At 51.0% G+C, this 22,815-nt stretch overlaps 8 protein-coding genes across 8 annotated transcripts; 2 read left to right on the top strand and 6 right to left on the bottom strand.

Annotated features, from left to right (window-relative positions):
* Nucleotides 1-192: 192 nt before the first annotated feature.
* On the top strand, nt 193-3,190 carry N7519_004073 (U4/U6-U5 snRNP complex subunit PRP6; the record flags this gene model as incomplete). The annotated part of the gene is made up of 3 exons (XM_057290849.1): nt 193-572; nt 675-2,964; nt 3,047-3,190. 3 exons carry the CDS (start codon nt 193-195, stop codon nt 3,188-3,190), a joined length of 2,814 nt encoding a protein of 937 aa, XP_057152051.1.
* Nucleotides 3,191-3,738: 548 nt separating this feature from the next.
* N7519_004072 (TADA1 family protein) lies at nt 3,739-5,289 on the bottom strand (the record flags this gene model as incomplete). Its single annotated transcript, XM_057290848.1, has 4 exons — nt 3,739-4,412; nt 4,509-4,617; nt 4,681-4,955; nt 5,082-5,289. The coding sequence occupies 4 exons, from the start codon at nt 5,287-5,289 to the stop codon at nt 3,739-3,741; spliced, it is 1,266 nt and encodes a 421-aa protein (XP_057152050.1).
* A 337-nt stretch (nt 5,290-5,626) lies between these two features.
* On the bottom strand, nt 5,627-9,019 carry N7519_004071 (FUSC family protein; the record flags this gene model as incomplete). The annotated part of the gene is made up of 7 exons (XM_057290847.1): nt 5,627-5,727; nt 5,789-5,950; nt 6,004-6,097; nt 6,151-7,100; nt 7,160-7,568; nt 7,622-8,929; nt 8,978-9,019. The coding sequence occupies 7 exons, from the start codon at nt 9,017-9,019 to the stop codon at nt 5,627-5,629; spliced, it is 3,066 nt and encodes a 1,021-aa protein (XP_057152049.1).
* Nucleotides 9,020-9,376: 357 nt separating this feature from the next.
* Nucleotides 9,377-11,324, bottom strand: N7519_004070 (WD40 repeat domain-containing protein; the record flags this gene model as incomplete). The annotated part of the gene is made up of 3 exons (XM_057290846.1): nt 9,377-11,107; nt 11,168-11,256; nt 11,309-11,324. The coding sequence occupies 3 exons, from the start codon at nt 11,322-11,324 to the stop codon at nt 9,377-9,379; spliced, it is 1,836 nt and encodes a 611-aa protein (XP_057152048.1).
* Nucleotides 11,325-12,357: 1,033 nt separating this feature from the next.
* On the bottom strand, nt 12,358-13,428 carry N7519_004069 (MDR family NADPH-dependent oxidoreductase; the record flags this gene model as incomplete). Its single annotated transcript, XM_057290845.1, has 1 exon — nt 12,358-13,428. One exon carries the CDS (start codon nt 13,426-13,428, stop codon nt 12,358-12,360), a length of 1,071 nt encoding a protein of 356 aa, XP_057152047.1.
* Nucleotides 13,429-14,046: 618 nt separating this feature from the next.
* N7519_004068 (putative MFS drug efflux transporter) lies at nt 14,047-15,860 on the top strand (the record flags this gene model as incomplete). The annotated part of the gene is made up of 4 exons (XM_057290844.1): nt 14,047-14,160; nt 14,216-15,047; nt 15,103-15,327; nt 15,397-15,860. 4 exons carry the CDS (start codon nt 14,047-14,049, stop codon nt 15,858-15,860), a joined length of 1,635 nt encoding a protein of 544 aa, XP_057152046.1.
* A 773-nt stretch (nt 15,861-16,633) lies between these two features.
* Nucleotides 16,634-19,009, bottom strand: N7519_004067 (Zn(II)2Cys6 transcription factor; the record flags this gene model as incomplete). The annotated part of the gene is made up of 4 exons (XM_057290843.1): nt 16,634-16,678; nt 16,729-17,566; nt 17,628-18,065; nt 18,120-19,009. 4 exons carry the CDS (start codon nt 19,007-19,009, stop codon nt 16,634-16,636), a joined length of 2,211 nt encoding a protein of 736 aa, XP_057152045.1.
* Nucleotides 19,010-21,813: 2,804 nt separating this feature from the next.
* Nucleotides 21,814-22,513, bottom strand: N7519_004066 (uncharacterized protein; the record flags this gene model as incomplete). Its single annotated transcript, XM_057290842.1, is given in 3 exon segments — nt 21,814-22,043; nt 22,054-22,318; nt 22,388-22,513. 3 exon segments carry the CDS (start codon nt 22,511-22,513, stop codon nt 21,814-21,816), a joined length of 621 nt encoding a protein of 206 aa, XP_057152044.1.
* Between the last annotated feature and the right edge of the window lie 302 nt (nt 22,514-22,815).

Below are 22,815 nucleotides of genomic sequence, written 5' to 3'. Positions count from 1 at the left end.
GTCTCTGGAATTTGACAGATATCAAAAGAAACCAGAGAGAAAGCCTGCGGCAACAAAGCACATCGACTCCAATGTGGGCGGGAACTTTTTTTGCGATAAGATTGTCGGTCCTGGAATTACTATCTTCCGGGCCCGCCGCCTTAGCCTTCTGCGCCGTCGACGTCGAGCTCTTCGAGTTGTGTTGTGCCCAATATGGCGTCTGGAAGAAAGGATTTCCTAAGCCAGGCAGCGCCTGAGAACTATGTTGCTGGTCTAGGTCGTGGTGCGACAGGATTCACCACTCGCTCCGATCTTGGCCCGGCGCGCGAAGGACCTACGCCTGAACAGATCCAGGCTGCTCTGACCAAGAGAGCTCAGCTTCTCGGAGCTGCTGCACCCACTGCCTACGGCGCCACTACACGAGAAAAAGGTGGAAAAGAGGAAGACCAGGAGGAGGAAGATGAGCGGTTCCAGGATCCCGAGAACGAGGCCGGGCTGTTCGCATACGGACAGTTCGACCAAGAAGACGATGAGGCAGACCGCATCTATCAGGAGGTAGATGAGAAGATGGACAAGCGCCGGAGAGCTCGCAGGTTAGTAGTACCCCTCCCATAACCCCTTCAAAACCATTTGTTTATCGGGTTAGCCCCGGTTGTTTGGACAGAGTACCGACATGAATCGTTCGCCACCTACAGGGAAGCTCGAGAAAAAGCCGAACAACAAGAATACGAACGCAACAACCCGAAGATCCAACACCAATTTGCCGATCTGAAACGCACACTGGCCTCAGTATCTGAAGAAGACTGGGCCAACCTTCCAGAGGTTGGAGACTTGACGGGCAAGCATCGACGAGATAAACAGAATGCCCGACAGCGGCACTACGCCGTCCCGGATAGTGTCATTGCTGGCGCGAGAGACTCAGCGCAATACGGAACGACAATTGCCGAAGATGGCACGGAAACAAGTATCGGCGAAGGAGAAAGCGCAGACAGCGCTATGATGAACTTCGCAGATATCGGTGCGGCGCGTGATAAAGTGTTGAAGGTCCGACTTGACCAGGCTGCGCTAGGCTCATCCACTGAAACGTCCGGAACCGCTACGAATGTCGACCCCAAGGGTTACCTCACCAGCTTGACACAATCAGAAGCTAAAGCCGGTGAAGTTGAGGTGGGCGATATCAAGCGAGTTCGTACCCTGTTAGAATCCGTCACCAAGACCAATCCTAAGCATGCTCCCGGTTGGATTGCGTTAGCCCGTCTGGAGGAGCTTGCCGGCCGGATTGTGGCTGCTAGGACACTCATCGCCAAGGGCTGTGAACTTTGCCCAAAAAGCGAAGATGCATGGCTAGAAAACATTCGACTCAATGAAGGTCACAATGCAAAGGTCATTGCAGCGAATGCCATCAAGAACAATGACCGTTCCACAAGACTTTGGACTGAGGCCATGAGATTAGAAACGGATACCCGTGCCAAGAAGAACGTTCTTCGACAAGCTATTCTACACATTCCCCAATCGGTGCAGATCTGGAAGGAAGCTGTCAATCTAGAAGACGATCCCGCCGATGCGCGCTTGCTGTTGGCCAAGGCCGTTGAAATCATTCCTCTGTCGGTCGAGTTGTGGCTTGCCCTTGCTCGCCTTGAGACACCAGAAAATGCACAGAAAGTCTTGAACGCTGCTCGCAAGGCCGTTCCTACCAGTTATGAAGTCTGGATTGCTGCAGCTCGACTTCAGGAGCAGATGGGTACATTCGCGAAGGTCAATGTCATGAAGCGTGCTATTCAGTCCCTGGCTCGAGAGAATGCCATGCTGAAGAGAGAGGAATGGATCACAGAAGCCGAGAAATGTGAAGCCGAAGGCGCTGTTCTTACATGTGGTAGTATCATCCAAGAGACTCTCGGATGGGGCCTGGATGAGGATGATGACCGAAAAGATATCTGGATGGACGACGCCAAGGCCAGCATTGCCCGTGGTAACTACGAGACTGCCCGGGCAATTTACGCTTATGCCCTGCGAGTCTTTGTGAACCGCCGATCAATCTGGCTCGCGGCAGCGGACCTGGAGCGTAACCACGGCACCAAAGAAGCTCTCTGGCAGGTTCTGGAGAAGGCAGTCGAAGCGTGCCCTCAGAGCGAGGAGCTCTGGCTCCTTCTCGCCAAGGAGAAATGGCAGTCTGGCGATATTGACGATGCTCGCCGAGTCCTCGGCCGTGCTTTCAACCAAAACCCCAACAACGAAGATATCTGGCTGGCTGCTGTCAAGCTAGAGGCCGATGCCAAAAAGACCGACCAAGCCAGAGAGCTCCTGGCCACCGCCCGTCGCGAAGCCGGCACAGATCGCGTGTGGACCAAGAGTGTTGCTTTCGAGCGGCAGCTCGGCAACATCGACGACGCTCTGGATCTAGTAAACCAAGGCCTCCAGCTCTTCCCGAAGGCCGACAAGCTCTGGATGATGAAGGGCCAGATCTACGAAGCGCAGAACAAGCTCCCGCAGGCGCGCGAGGCATATGGAACAGGCACCCGAGCCTGCCCCAAGTCCGTTGCGCTGTGGTTACTTGCCTCGCGACTGGAAGAAAAAGCGGGTGCCGTCGTCCGGGCCCGATCCGTTCTCGATCGAGCCCGTTTGGCCGTTCCCAAGAATCCAGAGCTCTGGACCGAAAGTGTGCGCGTTGAACGTCGCGCTAACAACATCGCCCAGGCCAAGGTCATCATGGCGCGCGCGATCCAGGAAGTCCCAACATCGGGGCTTCTGTGGAGCGAAAGCATCTGGTATCTCGAGCCCCGTGCTCAGCGCAAGGCACGTAGTCTGGAGGCTATTAAGAAGGTCGAGAACGACCCGATTCTGTTCATCACTGTCGCGCGTATCTTCTGGGGCGAGCGTCGACTGGAGAAGGCCATGACCTGGTTTGAGAAGGCGATCGTCTTGGATAGTGATTACGGTGATGGCTGGGCTTGGTATTACAAGTTCCTTATGCAGCATGGCACTGAGGTTTGTTATCCCCCTTCCGCTTTTTCATTCATTCTTTAGGCTCTCTGTTATTATTGGAATCCAGCTGACATCTACGTTACAGGAAAAACGATCAGATGTCGTGTCGAAGTGCATCTCGATGGAACCCAAGCACGGTGAGGTCTGGCAGTCCATCGCGAAGGACCCGGTCAATGCCTACAAGACCACCGAGGAGATTTTGAAGCTCGTGGCAAGTACCATCAACTAGCTGGCATGTTCATTGGGGGTGTATTGTCTACAGGCGTTTCGGGGGCAAATCGCCCATGGAATTCAATACTTGACAGGAATCTGTCTCTGTTAGATGTCTAAAAGTCCATGTCCTAATGTGTAACTATGCAATAACTTCTCAAGATAACCAATAGAATCCATGGGTATCGAGCAAGCTTGACCTCTTGCCAACAGGGGTCATGGCCATCCAGCTTTTTAGGTCTCTTGCTTTCTCTTCATCCTCCAGATATCGACCGCTTCACCTTGTCCCTTAAGAAGTGATACTGTACATGACCAAGATAAGGAGGTGAAACATAGGGGACAAGGCAGAGGCGATCGAGAACGGATAAGACAATATCTTCAAACTCCAAATCCATATGCAAATCATGTGGCGTCACAAATAGTGACAGCCCCCCTTGGTAGTACCCAGACGCCGTGAGCCACCATCCAAACCGTGGGTAGAATAAAAAAAAAAGAGCATAAAAAGCATGTAATGTGGCATGTATGAAACGGGGGTAAAAAAAAAAAGTCAACGGGGGTATAAAATTCTCATGCGGCCATGGACAGACACTCATCGAGCAAAGAGCTCAACTGATTCCGATCACCAATTGTGCCACCTTCCCAGTCTAGGAGAGAACCGTCTTCGTCTTCGTCTTCGTCCAAGTCCATCTCGTCTTCGGGTTTGACTTCATGATGCGGCTCACCAACGCCATCCTCCAACCGTTCGTGTCTTTCGGTCTCGAGTTCGTCTTCGAGGTACCCGTTCATGATCTGGTCTACAATGAGTGGCATGTGACCGAGGACACCACCGCCCAACTCCAAAGTCAACCGTAGGTCTCTAACGCCCAATGGTTTTCGAATGTTGGCCTCTTTCGCTTCAACGGGGAGTAGGCCTGTGGCCGCATCCTTCGTGATTTCCCCACGTGTGTATGCGAGTTCTTCGACTTCCAGTTGGTGTCGGTACTGACGCATCATCATGTTATTGATTGTACCGGACGGGCCATTCGAACGGGTGCGCGAGAATACCGCGGACAAAACTTCCTTCACGAAAGTCTCCGTCGCAATTGCCATGAATTCAGCACATGGGAGTCCTGCACCGCTGGGTAGAGATTCTTCGTAGCATATGGGGACCATGCGGGCATGGATGGATTCGGCATCGGGGAATTCGCCTGTTTCTGCGGCCAGGGGCTGCGCATATCGTTTTCGGATTTCGAGTTCCCAGTCTGTAATTGAGGAGGATGGTTAGGCACTATTTCCTGACAGGGGACCACGGGAACGGAGAGGATATCTCGAGTTCGACGCGAAGGGTGTCGCCTTACTAGTTTTGTTCAGCCCACCTGCACTTGCGGGGACCTGGCTGGGTAATTTGAATTGCTTAGCTAGATGGCTTTCTTCCAGCTCTGTGGGCACCGTTTCATTGGGATCTCGCTGGTAATCATTAGCTGTGGGTTTCTGGGATGAAGGTGTTCGTCATCGTTTGCGACTACGTACCTCTGGGATTCCCTTTATGCGCCGACGGTCCCTCGGAGGCAATTTCATAACCTCCGTCTTCAACCTTTGTTCCGCAGCATCCCCAGAGACGGGTTTCGACACGGTTGATGGTTTATCGTTGGCCGATACCCAGTTTGCGACGCCATGATCGGGGAGGTCTCGCGTGAGGTTTCCGATGAGCGCGCATACGAAATTGTTATGTAGATGTTCGTTTTTAGGGTCGGCGCATAGGAAGTAGTCGACTCGTGATGAGTATTCGCTCTGATTGTAATGTCCTATCCATCAGGCAAGAGGTCAGGAGGTGATCGAACCGAGGCCAATAGATAGGAAGGGGGAAACAGTCGGCGCGAAGCTCAAGCAATCGTTCTCTGAAGAGCAATTCCATGCGCATCATGACATACCTAGTAAGAAAAGGGCTGTGGACTCTTTGTATTCAGCCCACTTGTCTCCGATGGCGGCCTTCAGGTCCGTGTAGGCATGCTCCAGCTCTAGCCGCGGTACCGATATCAGAGCTCTGGAGGTTTTCGCGGATACTGAGCCGTTGGGCACGGCGCCCTTTGGGTTTGAGACAGAGTCACTTCGACTCAGAGCCGCCGGATCAATCTGCATGGTTGCTGGACTGGGGAGAGCGCGACGGTCGACGCCGAAGGGCAGGAAATATTGGCAACTACGCCTTCATCAAGGAGGATTCTAGGGTTCAAACTAGAAATGGAGGAAGAGAGAATGTTTTCATAAGAGAACCTGATGAATTGAAGATGAAGATTGATGGAGTGAAAGAGATGGCGATGGGTTTGGGTGGAAGGGGAGGTTCCGACTTGCGGTTCCCCGCCAGTCGCCAGAAACGGATACATCGTGTGCCAAACTTAGCAGTGTTGCCCTTATATCTCTACATATATTTCTCTACACTGGAATTTCAGGTGCTTTTCAAATCGATTAGCTAGAATTTTCAAACTAGCTGCACTACGTCTTCACTTAATACCCCAAAGAGTTGTCCAATCTCCGCAATGATCTCCGTAATCTCATTCGATAATTGGCCCGTCACCAAGACTAGAAGTACAATGGGTCAGCAGATTGAATGGGATAGAACGAGAAATCAAGAAATACTCACTGTAGGCATAAAGCAAAGCACAATCCTCATCTGTAGTCTGTTGAGATGCTTCACGATCCAGGCGATAGCGATAGATGCGGGCAAGCAATCGGTCTCTGGCATGCTCAATGCTAGGTAGCACATCACTCAAAGGGTACTCGAGCTTCATTGACGAAGCAATCACTAGAATATAGTCAGCACTGAATCAAGTACACGGTAGTTGTAGGAGGGCTGACCTGATAATAGATGGCTCACGCGAGCAGATAACTGCTGCCGTTCTAATTTTGTGTATTGAAGAAGGCTGATTTCGCCTTCAGTGGCCACATCATTCTTCATCAGCTCGATGTTCATAGTATGGAGAGAATTCACCATGCTGCGTGTACGGCGAACAATGTTGGCATATGAGGCTTCGGGAATGCACTCTTCAGTTCAAATTCGGAGCCTGCTGCAGCCTGAAGAGACTCCAACCGAGACAAAAATCTTTCAATCTCAAGCTTCTCTCGAGGTGACATGTATAAAACAGACTTTTGACCTTTAGCCATGATGGATAAGGGATCGCGTTTCCAGACAAGGCTCAGGTGCAGCCAGAGAAGACTCAGGCTATCCTTGAGCTTACGTCTTGCGCTGATGGGCCAAATCATTCGAGTGATGATGATTCCCCAAATGCATCCAGACAACACAGCAACAACTCGATGGAGTGCAATTTCGGTCATGATTGGATTAGAGCCGCCTTCGTCTTCGTCGAAATTCGCCCCCTTCTGAGAAAGGGAATAGCCGTATAGCACAGACAGGTTGTAAGTGAGCATGATGAACCGGCCCATGGGACCATTCCCACGAACAATAGTGATGTATCCCGTCCAAAGCGCCATTATCCATCCCAAGAATGCAAGAGCAAATACATTTCCAGCGGTGATGTTCCATGCTAGGATAGCAGCGACTGCCCCCAGACAAGTACCGAGAAACCGGGCATACCCCGTCGTGTTCGAGGCCCCGATTGTCATTGAGCAAACCAGCATGTAGGACAACAGACCCCATTCTCCCCGCCAACGCCCATAGAACGGGCGGGTTGAAGGAAGGAAAGCAGGCAGGGCGTAAATTGCAGCTCCTGCTCCAACCTTGATCGCGTATTTCGTATCATCTCGTCGGAAAACCCCAAGGCATTTCCATAGACGGTAACCGAGTCTTTGCTTTGTTGTTTCCTTTGCCGAAGGGCCTTTTTGTGTCTGAATATTGTCAGGGAGTGTATTATGTGCAATCAAGCCGTCTGATGCATGTCTAGCATGCCCATCGAGGGCCTGCCCAGTAGCGGGTGGATTGGATCTGGAAGCTGCTTCTGTAGGGGATTAACATGATATCCGCATATCAGCGACTGGTATGTAAAGGTATACGTACCGTCATCAGAGGAAGCTATTTTAGCTGCCTCCGTATTTCTTGACCACTGCCAGACTTTGAGCCATGACCAGGTTCGCCCATTAGGCCGCTCTTCGACTTCCAACTGCAGCTCATCTAAAATGGAAAGCATCTCTCGGAGCTGCTCTCCGAATTCGAGGAGGGAAAAGCTGAAATGGCCACAGCTGGCTGAGACTTCCTCAAGATCGGCTTCAGCCTCGCGGGTCTTCAATTTCATGGTTTCCTGTTGTTGATACAAGGCCGCTAGTGTCTTCTCGCGCGATTCTTTGTAAAGATCAAGCGCCCGGTCAAGACTGATTCGCAGACGACCATTCACGGAGACTCTGTAGTTCGGTGCTGGCCCAAATGGAATCTCCTTGAAGATCTCTTTCAATGTAAATGCCAACGATCGCTGCTTCCAGTCAGTCTTGAATTGTATCAAATACTTATTGAGCTCCAGCTTACCATTGCAGGGCCCAGATGAGAGATGAATATAGTGAAGACATCTGCTGGAAGAAGTGCGGGTCTGGGTGTTGATTCAGCACTTCCAAGGTCGTCGGAACCGTCCGGTGATACTTCTTCCTCTGGTCGCTCAACGATAGGCTCTAGAAAGGACCCATCTGGGAACGACCAGGATCGCTCGAGCGGCGTGAAATAGTCCACATGAGTCGCGGTACCCTGCTGATCTTCCGTGGAGGCAGACTCACGGGCAATGGTCTCACGAATCAAACTGAACTGGAGAGAAGCTGCATTACGCAGCCCTCCCATGTTGTGGGTGATATCTTGCACCCAGCGGACGAGATTCTTTTCGAGCCTGTACTCTTTTTCGGTGCCTGCCACATAGTGCTCAAGCTTAGCTTCTCGAACGAGCCTGTCGAGCTGGCTATAGGCCTTGCGGTGCCTCGCCTCTGCGTCAACGAATTCGGCCGAGACAAGGACCTCTTCGCTGCCGCTCAAGAAACTTTCCGTGATAAGTGCCATCATTAGAGCCAATGAATCAGTGACCGTGACGAGGTTCGCGCGTAGCTTCTTACGCGCTGATATGGGGAAGACGCAAAAGGATATAATAATGACGGCCACCACACCCATCACGACCATCTTCAAGACTTGGAAGGTTTTGGCAAGAGACAAGTCGCCGCTTTGCACAGCACCCTCCTTAGTCAAGACGGTGATTGTTGACAGAGCAGTGAGTGAACAGGCAACGTTCACCAGAGGATCTCCCAGTCGTTGCTTGGTCCACCCAACAAAGCCAAGCCCACCGCCACAAAATACTATCAGAACCACCGCATGGCCAAGGGCAGGCAATTCCAATGTGTCCTGGAAAAACATTTCCACGAACATACTGGTAATGGTCAAGAAGGTAGAATAACAGAACGCCAGGAACGCGCAGATCAAGGCCTTGAACATCGCTCCCTGAGATCTGGCAGGGTGGAAGTAGACCGTGACCGTAGCCACCATGTGCTTCCCATCCTGGTGGCCCAGCAAGGCTGAGACCGCGGGGATAAATGTTGCAAGAGATCCGACCGAGTACGCAAGACTGTACTTCAAGACTCCAATGCCCGGTTCCGACCTGATGAACTGATTTATCTGCGTCCATTTTTCATGAATACGGCGCGTGAGCACGTCGAGGTAGCCCTCATAATGTTGGATTTCGTTTGTGAGGAGCCCGCGCCTTTCCTCATTTTCGTCGGAGACCGGTGTGGAATTTCGGAGGTTCACGAGGCCTTTCAGGCGCTGGCCTGTTTTTGGGAGAACAAATGTCGCCTGACGAAGCTTCACCGACGATTAGTATCCCTCGAGTCAGAAAATGCGAGCACATACCGTTGGGCGCGAGCGGCGGGAGCTGCTGGGAGTCGCGGACATCTTTCAGGTTTCACGTACTTCGCGTGGACTCAGGGCGTTGTACAAGCCGCATGGCACATTTTCAAAGACTCGCCCTTTCTCCAGGCTTTAAGACGTCAGAGGGTTGTGCGGAGGTGCAGAGAGCTATGCAGGTTAATTCGTTGGCAGCGACTCGAAGGTAATTGCGGCCACTCCCCATTTGTCATTGCCACGCACCTCTTTCTTTTGCGTTTTGCTTTCAAGGTGGTTCTACGACTGGGAGGACTTGATATAAATAGATCTGATACGGAGTATTGATTTCGAATCTGTCTGATCAATAAAGAAAAGGTCTCGGTCTTTATAATTCCGTAGTAAAATTCAGCCACAACTACTTCACATTTATTTCAAGCCTTCCACTTTCCACACCTTCACCGCTGCATCGGCACCAGCTGAGATGATCTTGGAGCCTCCTGCAACCCATCCAACACCATGGACACCCTCCTTGTGGGCATTCTGCAGCTCAAGCCAGTCGCCTGGCTTAGCCAAGCTCCAAACAAAGATGTTTGTGTCCAGCGATCCACTCACAACGTGTGAGCCACCCTCGTTCCAGGCAAGTGATGTGATCCTTGCAGTATGCGCCGTCCAGCGGTCTGTCACCAGGCTGCCATCGGCAACCTTGAAAACCAGGACACGTCCCCGCAAGTCACCTACAGCCAAGTGGGAGGCGTCTGGGGAGAAGGCAAGAGCAGAGATTGGGTTGCGAGAGGCATTGATGTCTGCCCGGGGAGAAAGCCGTGAACTGGAGATGGCGCAGATCTGAACAGATCCATTCTCGCCTCCAACGGCAGCTTGAGAACCGTGTGCGGCTATGGTGGTAGCCACAAAGTCTGTTTTGTATTCTCCGGTCTTCTTGCCATCCTGGAAAATCTCGACGGTTTCTGCTTCGCCAACAAGAACCGTCGAGTCACCAGCTGCAACGCCCTTCGGCTGTCCATTGAGTTTTGAAGCGCTGCCAGTGTATGTCTTAGCAGCGACATCGACAGAGCGGAGGGTGTCGTCCCAGCCGACACTATAAATTCTACCGCTTCCCTCTGGCGTAGTTGCAAGCCCGGCGACGTAACCGGGGTGGGCATCTCCTTCAATCTCCTCACTCTTACCTGAGGCTACATCCCAATTGCAGACTCTCCCGTCAAAGCTGCCTGTCCACAAAGTTTCCTTGTTATCCACAGTGGTCTGTGCCAAGGAGGTGATGCTCTTCTGGTGGCCCGAGACAACCTGCCGGGGCTCTGGGGCGCCCTCGACCAGGTAGTTCAAGTCTCCGCTGAGAGACAAACTGATGAGCAAGTTATCGCTTCTTCCTGGGGGCCAGACCACGCCAACTTGGTGGTCGCGAACAGCCATAGCACCCTCCTCTCCCAAGGTCCAGGTCTGTGTTGCTTTGCCAGCTTCCACATCCCAGATCTTGACGGTCCGGTCTGCACTAGCAGTCACGAATTTTCGTGAGTCCTTGGCCCAGGAAACACCAAAGATACTGCCTTTGTGTTCTCCTTCGCCAATCTGACCCTTGGTCTCACCAGTCTTGCCGTCGTAGAGCCAGATTTTCCGGTCTGCGCCAACACTGACCAAGTGCGAACCATCCGGGCTAAAGCCAACTCCGTAAATGTAGTTTGAGTGCTTGTCGGCGATTCCATTGTTGAACTTGAACGGCGCTCCATGGTAGAAGACCGTCTTCCTGTCGTCACCAGCAGTGGCGGCACGCAGAGGCCGCTGCTGCCTAATTGACACCGTGTTGAGCTGTTGCGTATGGCCGTGAATCTCTCCAACGGTGTTTCCACTATCCCAGGTAATACAGTGTCCATATCGCTGCTTGCCATCGCCGACGGCAATAATGCGCTGGGAGTCACCGTCCCAAGCCAAATCGTTGATTCGACCATTAACAATGCTGTATTCACCCTTGGTGATTCCTTCGCCGACACAATCCCACACTCTCACGATTCCAGCAGCGTCACCACTTGCAACGTAGAATCCGGAAGGGGCGAAGCGTGCGACAGTTGTGGGCGCCTTGTGTTCAGTGTATTGCCTAGCGACTGCGGGGTCGTCGATTGAACGCAGGAAGATGGATTTGTTGGACTATAAGTGCTTGTGTCAGAACAACGCAATGTCATTGTAGAGATTCTTCCAATAACATACTGCATAGGCCAATCGCTCGCCTTTAGCATCAGAAGAAAGCTGGGTGGGCTGGCCGCGGGTGGTGGAGGGGCTAGCAGCCCAAATGGACTCTTTGGATATGTCAGGCTAATAGAATATGATATGAGGACGTCGGGTGCTCACCATTCGTAAGTGACATTGCTAAGGTCGGCACACTCAAGCAGAAGAGTTGGGGGGAGGCAGAGGGAAGTCCACTAGTCCACCCGTGGACTGTTTATCGACTGACGTACCCGGGCCACAATAGCGGGGAACACAGCCACGTCTTGTCTACATCAAACAAGCACCCTAATCCACTCACTGATCATTATCTGAGCACCCTGATTTGCTCACCGAGTGCTCTCTAAGTGTAGGGATGAGCGGCCTACCTAGGTAACCTTGGAAGTAAGCTATATTAATAAATAGGTAGGAAGCCACTTATTAAGCTTAGCATTACTTTGTCAGCCCCTAATATATATTAAATAGTCGAGCACCCAGCTACTCTCCCTAATATACACTTATTTTCACTATTTAATATTTAACTACTAGAGTTATAGTGTTAGTTTACATTAGTTCGTATTATTTATCCTCGGCTACTTTATTTAATAGTTGTTGAACGTGTCGACCGAAGACAAATGATACGAACTGAGGTGAATTAACACTACAACTCCAGTGTATGGAAGATTGGATTGTGAAATGAGTGTGTACTGGAAAGAGCAGCGGTCAGCGTTGAATCCCAAAACCATGTTAATTGCTCAGAATTAACTGGGATTCTCAACAATGAAGTCCAATATTGAGTCAAGAGAACCACAGCTGAGTAGGACTATAGACACGATCGTGGTGATTCTTAAGTGTTATTCTAGGCAAATTTAGCGGTTGTTCGGGTCTCCACTTGTCAACATGAGGTCGTTAACTTGGCAATGCCAGGGCCTACATGGATAAAGAACATCAAGAGATTCTAGGACTACGATAGGTGTGTGCTTCGCCTTTCGTCCTTCCGGAAATTCGCAGGTACGGACTCAGTTATTCTCCTGTTATGAGGACTGTCTTATATAAGTTATGTACATTCTATGCTCTAGGATGCGAAAATCGGCTATACCGGCAAGCAAAATTGAAGGGCTGAAGGAAACCATGATTGGCTCGTCATTTACGGATAAGAATACAGAACAAAGAAAACAGAAAATAAAGAAAGACACTCAGAACTGCACGACGTGCTTGGTGCACCCGATGGCCGGTCCTACTTTCCCACCGGCTCTAGCTAACACTGACTGCACCTTCTTCTCGAGACTTCCACCATCCCCTTCCTCTTCCCAGTCCACACGGTTGACCGGTGGCGCAGTGAACTTCCCTTGTTCGAAGAGCTCGGTGAACCACGAAAGGAGGTCAATCTGTGCGTCCTCCGTGTACCGACTCAGCGCCTGAGACAGTCGGAAGTTCTTGAAAGTGATTTGTTTCCAGAAGATTAGCTCTTGGCTCAGGACTAATTGCCCACCTGCACCTCCCAGAGACCCGTAATTGATGAAGGTAGCCCCAGGAGCGAGCATGGCGGCGAGTCGTTGACCAGATTGTCCGAAGACCGCATCCAGTGCGAGAGTGACACGCTTCTCGGCCGCAATCGCGGCCGGGCCTTCTTTGGCAAGTTCAGACTCGGTGACGACCACACGAGCGCCCTGATTGAGAAGTGACTGTCGCGTGGCCTCGACGTCATCCCGGTCTCGAATCACACAGATACTCGGACAGCCCTTGAGTAGGGCAAACTGCACCACCATCCGCGCAATCCATCCCGTCGCGGCATTCAGAACGACCCAATCTCCCGGACGCAGGGAGGGACAGCTCTCTAACAGAAGGTAAGCTGTCGAGCAACCCGTCTTCAGTAGACTGGCGGTCGTCGGTTCCAAACTCTTCGACACTTTCAGCACCGCAGCCGCCGGGACCACGGCTTCCGTGCGCCAGGTCCCCAAGCCGTGGGACCGGGGGATTACGTGGTCTCCGGGCTTCAACACATCAACGTCCGTGCCGACGCGCTCGACGCGGGCCACGCCATCGTATCCCGGGATGGGTTCGTCGTTATAGCGATGGTGTGGCTGGACGGGATACCGGCCGGCAATCACCAAGAGATCCTGGGGATTCACGGGAGCAGCCAGGAACTTCAACAGAACTGAGTCTGCGGGAATCGGAGCGTCGCCTACAGCTTCATGACGGTAAATGCGGATGACACTGGAGGGTTCTGTCGACTGGCGCTGGAACGTGACCGTTTGGGCGGACATGATATCAGGGCAAGGTTGAGAGGCAGGAATTCAACCGGAATGAAGGCGGCTGAGAGATGCGAAATCCCAGAATTCGAGAAATTTCGGCCATCGCTCTTATAATAACATAACCAACCATTCCAAGGTTTCGATCATATCTCCTGATAGGGTAATATACCATTGACGATGCTTTTCGAGGCTGGATTTCAAAGCATTTCCGGGGACCCATAGGGAATCCGGGCGAATAGGAGCATTGACTCCCCTGACTCCACACTATTCCCGTCGGAGATCCTCAAGCTTGGCGCAGAGGCATCCCGAGATAGGGCCAACAGCTGGGGAATCCCACTTGGCCTGGTCGGGTTTCTAGGTCCGTTCCGGTCGTGGGCACTGACACGGCCGCAATCATCTCCATCTAGGGAACATGCCGGCTGAACACAGCATTGGAAAGACAAGTCGACCGGGGTATCATGATGATAAATAGTTACTGGTGCGCCTGGAAATTGGAGTTATCATTACACCCACCTTAGGCACAATCGTCAGTACAAAAGGCAAAAGTAAATCCCAAACAAAAGCTCCCAGTCTCAGCTTCACATTCCAACCAACCAACATTTCGTCGATACTTGTCACCTCACCACGGCAATGAAGACTGCAAGTGATTCTCTGCGCTCCTCATCCTCTGAGCCGCCCTCTGAGCCGCCCTCAGAGGCTACGATCGAGAAGCCACAGTCCCCAAGAGATGTCCACGGCGTTAAAGTAAGACATCGCACCGTCCATGCTTATTGATCCCTCGCTAACCCCATATTCACAGTGGGCCCTAGTAGTAATTGCACTGCTTTCGTCCTTGTTCTTGTATGCGCTCGACAATACCGTGGTGGCCAATGTTCAGCCGAAAGTTGTCGAAACCTTTGGCCATGTCAGTCTCGTTCCTTGGCTGGGCGTCTCCTTTGCTCTGGCGTCGGCTGCTACAACCTTGATATGGTCCAAGGCCTATGGCACCTTCTCCGCAAAGAAGCTTTACATAGGAAGCACGGTCGTATTCATGGGCGCATCAGCTCTCTGCGGTGGCGCTCCAGACATCAACAGCTTCATCGTCGGTCGTGCCATCGCGGGTGCCGGTGGCTGTGGAATGTACATGGGTCTCTTGACATTGATGTCGGTCACGACAGACAACATTGAACGTCCGAAATATCTCAGCCTGACTGGGTTTATTTGGGGTGTCGGCACAGTGCTGGGTCCAGTGGTTGGCGGTGCTCTCGGCGACAGCAAGGCAACCTGGCGTTGGGCATTCTACCTGAACCTTCTGGTCGGAGCGGTCGTGGCTCCGGTCTACTTCCTCCTCTTGCCCGACTTCAGGCCCCAGAAGGATGTCCCCATCCTCAAGCGGTTTGGCCAGGTTGACTACATTGGAGCACTGTTGTCCATTGGTACTCTTTTATGCGCGATTATGGGCATGAACTTTGGCGGCGTTTTGTGGAGCTGGAGCAGCTCGAACAGCATTGGTCTGTTTGTGGGTGCCGGCCTCCTGTTGGTCCTGTTTGTGGTGCAACAAACCTTCCAACTGGGAACCAACTTTCAGAACCGCATGTTCCCCATGCATTTCTGGAAAAGCCGTACCTTGATCGTTCTCTTCTTCACTATGAGTGAGTCCTCCCACGCTCACTGCACAAGCATAGCGCAAAGTCTAACTACGTACAGTGTTGGCGACATTTGGCAGCTTCATCGGCATCTACTACTTGCCCATCTACTACCAATTCGCCCGCGGAAGCACAGCCATTGAGACCTCTGTCCATCTCCTGCCATTCATTCTGCTCTTAGTCACCTTCAATCTGATCAACGGTCAGTTTATGGGCAAGACCGGCTACTACTACCCCTGGTACATTTTCGGCGCTGCTCTCGAGTTAATCGGCGGTGTCCTCCTCTGTAAGCCTTCCTTCTCACGTACTCCCATCTACCACGAAACACGCTCTAACTAGCCTCGTTACAAAACAGACACCGTGGACGAAAACACCTCCGACGCCAAAATCTACGGCTACACCATAATCCTGGGCACCGGCGTGGGCTCTTTCTGCCAGGCCGGCTTCGCAATCGCACAGATGAAGGTCAAGCCCGAGGAGATCCCCTTCTGCGTGGGCTTCATGACGGTCGGACAGATGATGGGTATCGTCTTCGGCACGGGTATCTCCGGCGCCCTGTTCGTGAACTTCGCGCAACACGCCCTGAAGCAGGTGTTTCCCCTGGCCAGTGAGGACGAGATCTCCAATGCAATCTCAGGCGTGGGGAGCCAGCTTCTCCGCTCTGCAAGTTCCGAGGAATATGCAGCCGCAATCCATGGCCTCACCGGGGCGATCCAGTTGGCCTACGTGCCCATTATCGCCGCGGGAGCCATTTGCTTGGTCTGCAGCTTGCTTATGAAGCACGAGAAGGTCTTCGTTACTGGCGCCTTCGCTGGTTAAATTCATTGCTGGAGGCGTGGATTATGATCTCTGAAAATTGTAATGACGATACCTCATGAGAGGAGGAATGGCTGGCGGAAGCGGAGAGACGAAGAATGATATTGGATACAAACGTATACATATGTATAGAGAGATGTAACTAGCTAGGTAGTCAGGCTGATTACACACCTACACATGAAGCAGGCAGGCCCTTGACTAGAGGGAAAATGATGGAATTTTGATTTTACTGGACTTTGCAACATACTCAGTGAAACAATCAATAATTCGAAAATCTATTACTAGTGTGCAACCAACCAACTGCATATGTAGTCAATTAAAGGCACTCACCTATAGAAGAATTGGACCTAATATATTGGACCCCTCGTTGTTATTACATAATTTATATAAATCAGTTCTCGGGCCCAGTAAGTTGTGGGCTTCCTTTTTGAGTACATTTAATGAGTAATATAAGCTATAATGGATTCATTGTCAGCTTCCCTACCGCCTATAAAGCAGGCAGGAAAGAAAGGAATGGAAGAAGAACGTACTGATAATACCTGGGAAAGGCTAGACCCGATAGAGATAGGACTGCATGCTCTCATTGATTCATTATCTATATTCACAAAGTAACATAGGGATAGCTTTGGTTTTCTCTACAAAGCTAAATAGTCCTCTACAAGCCTTGATAATCATGATCGGTGTAGAACAAGGTCGCTTAGCGATGCATCCCAGAAGGCCACATTAGATAACTTCACGATATCGACACGAACTCCATTACTAGACCGTAGTATGCTCTAAAACTGGAATATGGACGGTTCCTCAGAAAGATCCGTGTACGCCTAAAACAGGTCAGCTGGCTTGACACAACAAACATGATGACCAAGCTTACCCAGGAATCTAGCTGTGCCCACCAGGCCGAATTATCAGAGCTGTCCGGGAACTCAAAACTATCATATAACTTGAATGAGTCGCCCACAAGATCAGAGGCAAAAATGTCGGCGGGCAGTGCATCAAATGCCATATTGGGCTTGGGAGAGATGGTGGTGACAGGGGCGGGATGGAAGTTAGGCGGAAGAAAACTGTCTGCTTTGGAAAGGCCCTTGTTCCTATCATCTTCTGTCTCGCTTTGGGCGCCTGGTCGAAGACTGGAGACGACCTGTCGGTGGACTTCCAAACGCAACTGCTCCAGGATAATGCCGTAGCGACGGTTGGGACTGCTCCGGCAGGTGGCCTTGCCCAGATGCTGTTGGCAGGTCTCTGCGAGGCTGAACAGATATTGCACCTGACTGCTGTTTTCCACCTTCTTCGATGGATCAGCCGACGCTTGATGCTGTTTGATTATGTGGATGTACACCACGGTAATGGCGCAGAAGCACACGTAATGAGTGAACCAAAACCCATGGATGAGAGCATTCCGGCTGGCAAGTCCGTTGATGATGGTCATGACTTCCTCGGCGGCCCCGATGCACTTGTGAACATAGGTGGCGGCGCTCGATTGCGGAATATCTTTGCAGTCATTGAAGAGAAATAATCGCGTGGTGTAAATAATTGCGTGCGAGTAGGCCAGCTGCTGGATCAAAGATCGCCAGCCATCCATCAATGGGGCTGCGGCCTCCTTCCATCGTTCTAACTCGAGGGTTAATAGGATGGCCGCCTCGAAAGGGGACCCTGCCGGCGGATTGAGAGTATACAACTTCCTTGAAATGTCAGCCAGCAACCGTGAGAGCCTGCTAATTGTTAGCTGAAATTGTATTTCTCTTCGAACAATACTTCAAGTCAGATACAGACCGGTAATGCAGTACAGATGCGATCATCACATCATCGGGCACGCCAGATCGCATGCTCGGCTCATTGATCAACAAGTCTTGATCCGTCACCTCATCCGGAAGCTCTTGGTCAAAATCCTCATCGTGCAGCAACCGTGGTCGGCCGAACATCACGCTCAGATACTTGTCCAACGTGTACACGCTCCAAAAGGTTCTCTTCCGGAGCTCTTGCTCCATATATGTGCCCTTTCCCTCTTCGACCATAGTTGACGGCCATTTGCGATGTATGTCAAGAGCGGTCAAGAACTGAACGGTCGTGCCGAACGCGAACCAGCACTCACTGCCTCGGGACGACGCTAGTAGGTAGAGACTTCGGTTCAGTCTTGCTTGTACTGTCTCCAGCTGTGGTGCGCCGGACTCAATGGACGACATGTGCTTGGAGAGGGCAAACCAGCGTTCGCTACAGGTAATCAGCGAGTGGACTGAGATATCAATGCGCCATTTTCGGGCTTACCTCTGCTCGTCATAATCTACGTCGGACTCGGGAGCTCGCCTGTCATAGAGTGTACCGATCGCAAGGACGCTGTACACAATAGAGCACCGGCCCACCATCAGGTCTGTGGGCAGGTTTGTCGCTGAAATGTTGCTCTGGTAGATCTGACGAAGCCATCGCTCGACATGACCGCGATGCAAGAACCGGTAGGTGACAACAGCATATTCAAAGTACGTTGCGACCATCTCCAGTGTCTTCTCCAACGGAGGAAGGGTGAAATCAAGTTTGTAGAGGCTTGAATACGGCTTGTCCCCAAACTTAGTGACAGGTGGGCTCTTTGAGAGTTCGTCATGGAACCCGTCCGACACACTCACGGCCCCAGTGGACGGTGTCTTGTCTTGGTTGAGGCGCTGACATACCCGGTTGATAAACGAGGTTCCTGATGCCAAGTCTAGGTAGCTTCCCTGGAAGTCTGCGGTCAAGAGATCGGTACTGTGCGTAGGAGCACGATGGGCAGCCTCATGCTGAACGGGCTGTTGAATGGATGTTGGGAAGCTCCCGTCATGTTTGAAGTACTGCTCTTCGTCTGGCTGGCCGTCGAATGTCAACTCTAGCGGTGGTGGGGGCGGCGGCGGCGGCGGGCCGAGTCCCCTGGAGTAGGTCGTTTCGTATTCACAGACCAACGACAGTCGTTCGCAACGCGCACATGGACGAGTCCCGCTGCAGCGAGTCTTTTTCTCTTTGCAAATATCACACGCTCTGACTGTCTTGAGTCGCTGGCAGCTTGTTCGCTTGTCGGGTCCAGACGGCTTTCTCTTGCCTTTGATGCTGGGGGGCTCTTCATCCTCCGCGTAGCTGGGATTGACCGGAGACGTCACTTGCGACAGATTCGCGGGGGTGGATCGGCTCATCTGCACTGATTAACTCGTGGTCATATAGAGATTTTTGACGTCAATAGCGAGAGAGAAGTTGAGTATTTTCTTTCTAATGTGAGAGATCAGGAGGTGAACACGTGTCGAAGAGTTGCATTGTCCCTCATTCGAAAACATGGGGGCCGAGTATGAGGTGCATATGTTTGTACACGCCATTGCGCATGTAAGATTTTGTACGTAAGCCGATCACGAAATTAGCAGAATACGAGACATTAACAAATGGACAGATTATTGTCCACAGGCCTGAGCGTTCGCGCAAGCAACCTGACAGGTGCTTTCAACCCCACCAAGGCATCGATTTTTGACCAGATTCAGGGACTGGCCAATCCGAGCTCCGGACAAGTCCCAAGTGTGGGTTGATCCATGGATCCACTTAATCTCGGAAAGGGTCGATCTCCGCCCGGGCTACTCCGTACCCCGTTCTATGATTCCAAGGTTTAGAGCGGAGAAATGGATGTAACGGTACAAGGCAGGCTTATGCACCCTTATTGAATATTATTGGCTCCAAATCACGCGCATGTCCTCTGCCATATTCCCAACCAAGCCGAGATCGCCAGGAGAAAGGAAACCCTGCGCACCCTTAGCCCCACTTCGCGTAAGCTTACCGCCAACCTAAACCGGTCTGGCGTTACTCTGAGCGTGAAGAAAAATCGTATCCAGATCAAGGAAGCGTGAAGCTGTAGCCTTGGTGATGTAGGAGTCGGAGTATCTTGAAGTCACTAAGCTATCGCTTCAGAGAGCTGTGTACGTACGTCCATAAATGTTTCATCCCCAGCCCGAAGTAGTGGGCTCTTAGCTGCTCTGGGCCTTTGTCTTAAGATGTCCTACCCTCTATAGCTCCTTGGCATTAAACTGCAGATATCACATTAAAGGTTTCATCACTGATCGACGTGACTTACTCTATGGTATAATCAGCGTCGGCGACTTAATCACTAGTGCGATCCCACAGTATGTATTGAGCATACATAGTGTGGAGACACCTACATATATATACCACTGCAACAAGTCAGTTCTCATGGACTGACTTTGTTATGACCTTTTGGTCTAATGGGTAAATGTCAGAGCAGTGGTTGGCGTGATCTCACTAGCTTACCCATATGCTAGTCCCTAAACCGCGGTCACTGCCCCCTACGCTGTAGACCACTTTCCTAAATAGCTCACCTTTCACTCGGTACCTAGAATAGTTGAACGCTTGTCTTTTATAACCGAATGAACTGGTAGCGTCACTAATAGAGCCTCTCTTTAAGATCACTTGTTCAATAGATATATATTCATCCAAAACGCCCATTCTTTAAATGTACCGCTCTAAGCCTAATCAAATAGGGTGTGAAGGATCTGCCCGGGCGCACATCTTCCCGCTCGGCCAAAAGACCATTATGTCAGAGCTCTCGCTCTAACATGCCCGGGACCAATATATATATAGTAGCGCACATAGCTATCCGTGACATAGGGACCTCTCCTAAGAGCACCCAGTACTTAAAATAGTGCGAAGGACAATAACGGCTAAAGTTTTAATACTTGACTTTATGTGGTTGGTGTTTTATTTTGCTTTATTTATGCCTTATTTTAGACCGCTTCCTGTACCGCTCTATATAGTGTATTGGTGTATTGGAAATTGAAGCTATACAAATCACTATATTGGAGAAGGACTCTGAATTGCAAGGGTACGCTGGGTAGGAGACAAAATTGACATTGAAGGTGCAGCTGTTTGAAGATGTTTAAGGATGAAGGTGAGGTCTATTGGCGCAGGACTTTCCTTATTGGTATAGGAGTCTATACCCCCTTTAGGAAGTGTCACTCTTGGCAGTCAATCTTCAATACGAGTGCCTTTTCTATGGTACCAACTTGGTAGAAAACACAGTCCCCGAACCTCCTCAGCCATATGGTATGGCGGGGCCTCCGAAATATTGCGCCAGTTGGTAGGCTACGCAAAGCCCAACCACGATGGGCCATTATTGTATTAAATGTCAGTCTTGGCGTTTATGAAGTCGAGGAATCATCAAAATAAATGATTAGTCTAGAATTTTTAAATTTTAAAATAAACTAATTTAGTAGTAAATAAAAGAAGCTAGGCTATTTAATATATCCTTCCTAGCGAAATATACCCTAATTTATAATCTAAAGGATCGATTCTAGTTATTTAAGCCACTCCTTTATATAGAAGTCTCTATTTACTAAGCTTAATATAATACCTAGTAGGAACCCTAATTAATAGTGTTGGCGAATGTATATAAAAAAGTCACATTTTTAAACGGCACTGAGACCGTATCATCCGGTTTCTTGACAATAACCCCTACGTATGTTTGCCCAGACACATGGAGGAAACACGTGATACCATCGGTCCAGGTGATATAGAATGACCATAAAAAGGATCTCAGTGGGCTACAAACATCCAAGTCTCCCTGAACCCATGTCTACAATTTTCTTGACTTTTTCTGATGGCGGTTCGCCGTCATTTCTGGAACAAGCCACACGGAGAACGCGAGTATTGAAAGAGAACTCGCAAATACGAGATAGAACAGTGTCTATAATGGTCATCATAAATAGAAGAAAAAGGAAAAGAAGTCGTATCTTGTGCGTATTGCTTCGCTGGATGACCATATTTCGAGACGTTTGGAAGGCTTGGTCCAAACATGTCAACTTGCGATCGCGATCGTCCCACGACTACTGGGTACGGCTTTACTCATGTGATATGCAATAGTGGAAAAACACATGAAATAGTTGGAAAGGTAGTCAATCTATATACAATTCAAATATGACCCCCGGTTGTTAACCCCACAGGCCTAATCCGTATAGGCGCTTTCCTGTTCGATGGTGGTTGCGTTGTACTTCCGGAGCGTGTCCTCCAATCCTGGAATTGGTGCATCGAAGTCAATCAAGCAGCTGTTCATGGTGCGGGCGAGAAACGCGTAGATCGACTGAGTGAAGAACAGGTCCATCAAAGCCTCATCTCCAAGGATCTGTTTGGCCTTGAGCACCGTGTCCTTGTTGACACGATCGCGCAGACAAAGGTCTTCAACCACCGCGCTGATCAGTCGTTGGCGATCTGAGAAGAGCTCCGTCGAGCTCAAGTCCCCCCGAGCGGAGGCACGCCAGTTGTGCGTCGGTGTACCCGAAGACCCGGGCCACGGGCTCATTGACGTCCCACTCGTACGGAGCGTCGAGCAGGGACGCGGTGCGCAAGACGGCCAGTTGCCAGTCCTTTGAGCGCAAGCTGCGCTCGGGCGACCAGGCACAGGTCAGGAGTTTCATGAAGGTTGGGAAAAAGGTGGGCGCATTGGCAACCAGCTGGGAGTCGATTGTTAATGCCTCGCTCACTCATCGCAGAAGACCATGGGGAGAAATATGAGAATGTACCTTAAAGATGTTGCGCTCGAAGGGAAGTGTTTTCAGGGCTGCGCTGACCTCCTCCGGAGCCGTTGCGGAGTCCACGTACGGCAGGAGGTGGTTTTTGGTCATGTCGCGGTTGTCCCAGGAAGTCATGATGACAGAAGAGTGGAAGTCGATGAGATTTATTATGAAGAAGGCGGAAGCGTGTGTTTTGGCTTTCAATGTGTCGATTGTGGTGAGCGTGGTGAGTGGGATGATTGCTGCTGAGCTGGAGTTGTTGATGGGTCCGTCGGGGGCTTTTTATAACGTAGGATTTGTAGTGATGGATCTGATGGACCCGGAAGGTCAAAGATGAGCCAGCGAGCTGAAGCAATCACCTGGGTATTTCCGGTGATTCCTTCCGTCGGTGGTTGGCAATTAGGGCTTTCCGGGTCAGTGGCCCCGCAGTGTTTCCG

Source organism: Penicillium mononematosum (genome assembly GCF_028829835.1).
Source record: "Penicillium mononematosum strain IBT 11891 chromosome Unknown utg000002l:1.0-8112719.0:1.0-8118358.0, whole genome shotgun sequence".
In the NCBI taxonomy this organism is placed as follows: domain Eukaryota; kingdom Fungi; phylum Ascomycota; class Eurotiomycetes; order Eurotiales; family Aspergillaceae; genus Penicillium; species Penicillium mononematosum.
The sequence above is the reverse complement of the archived record's forward strand: the minus strand, read 5'-3'. Positions and strand labels throughout refer to the sequence as shown.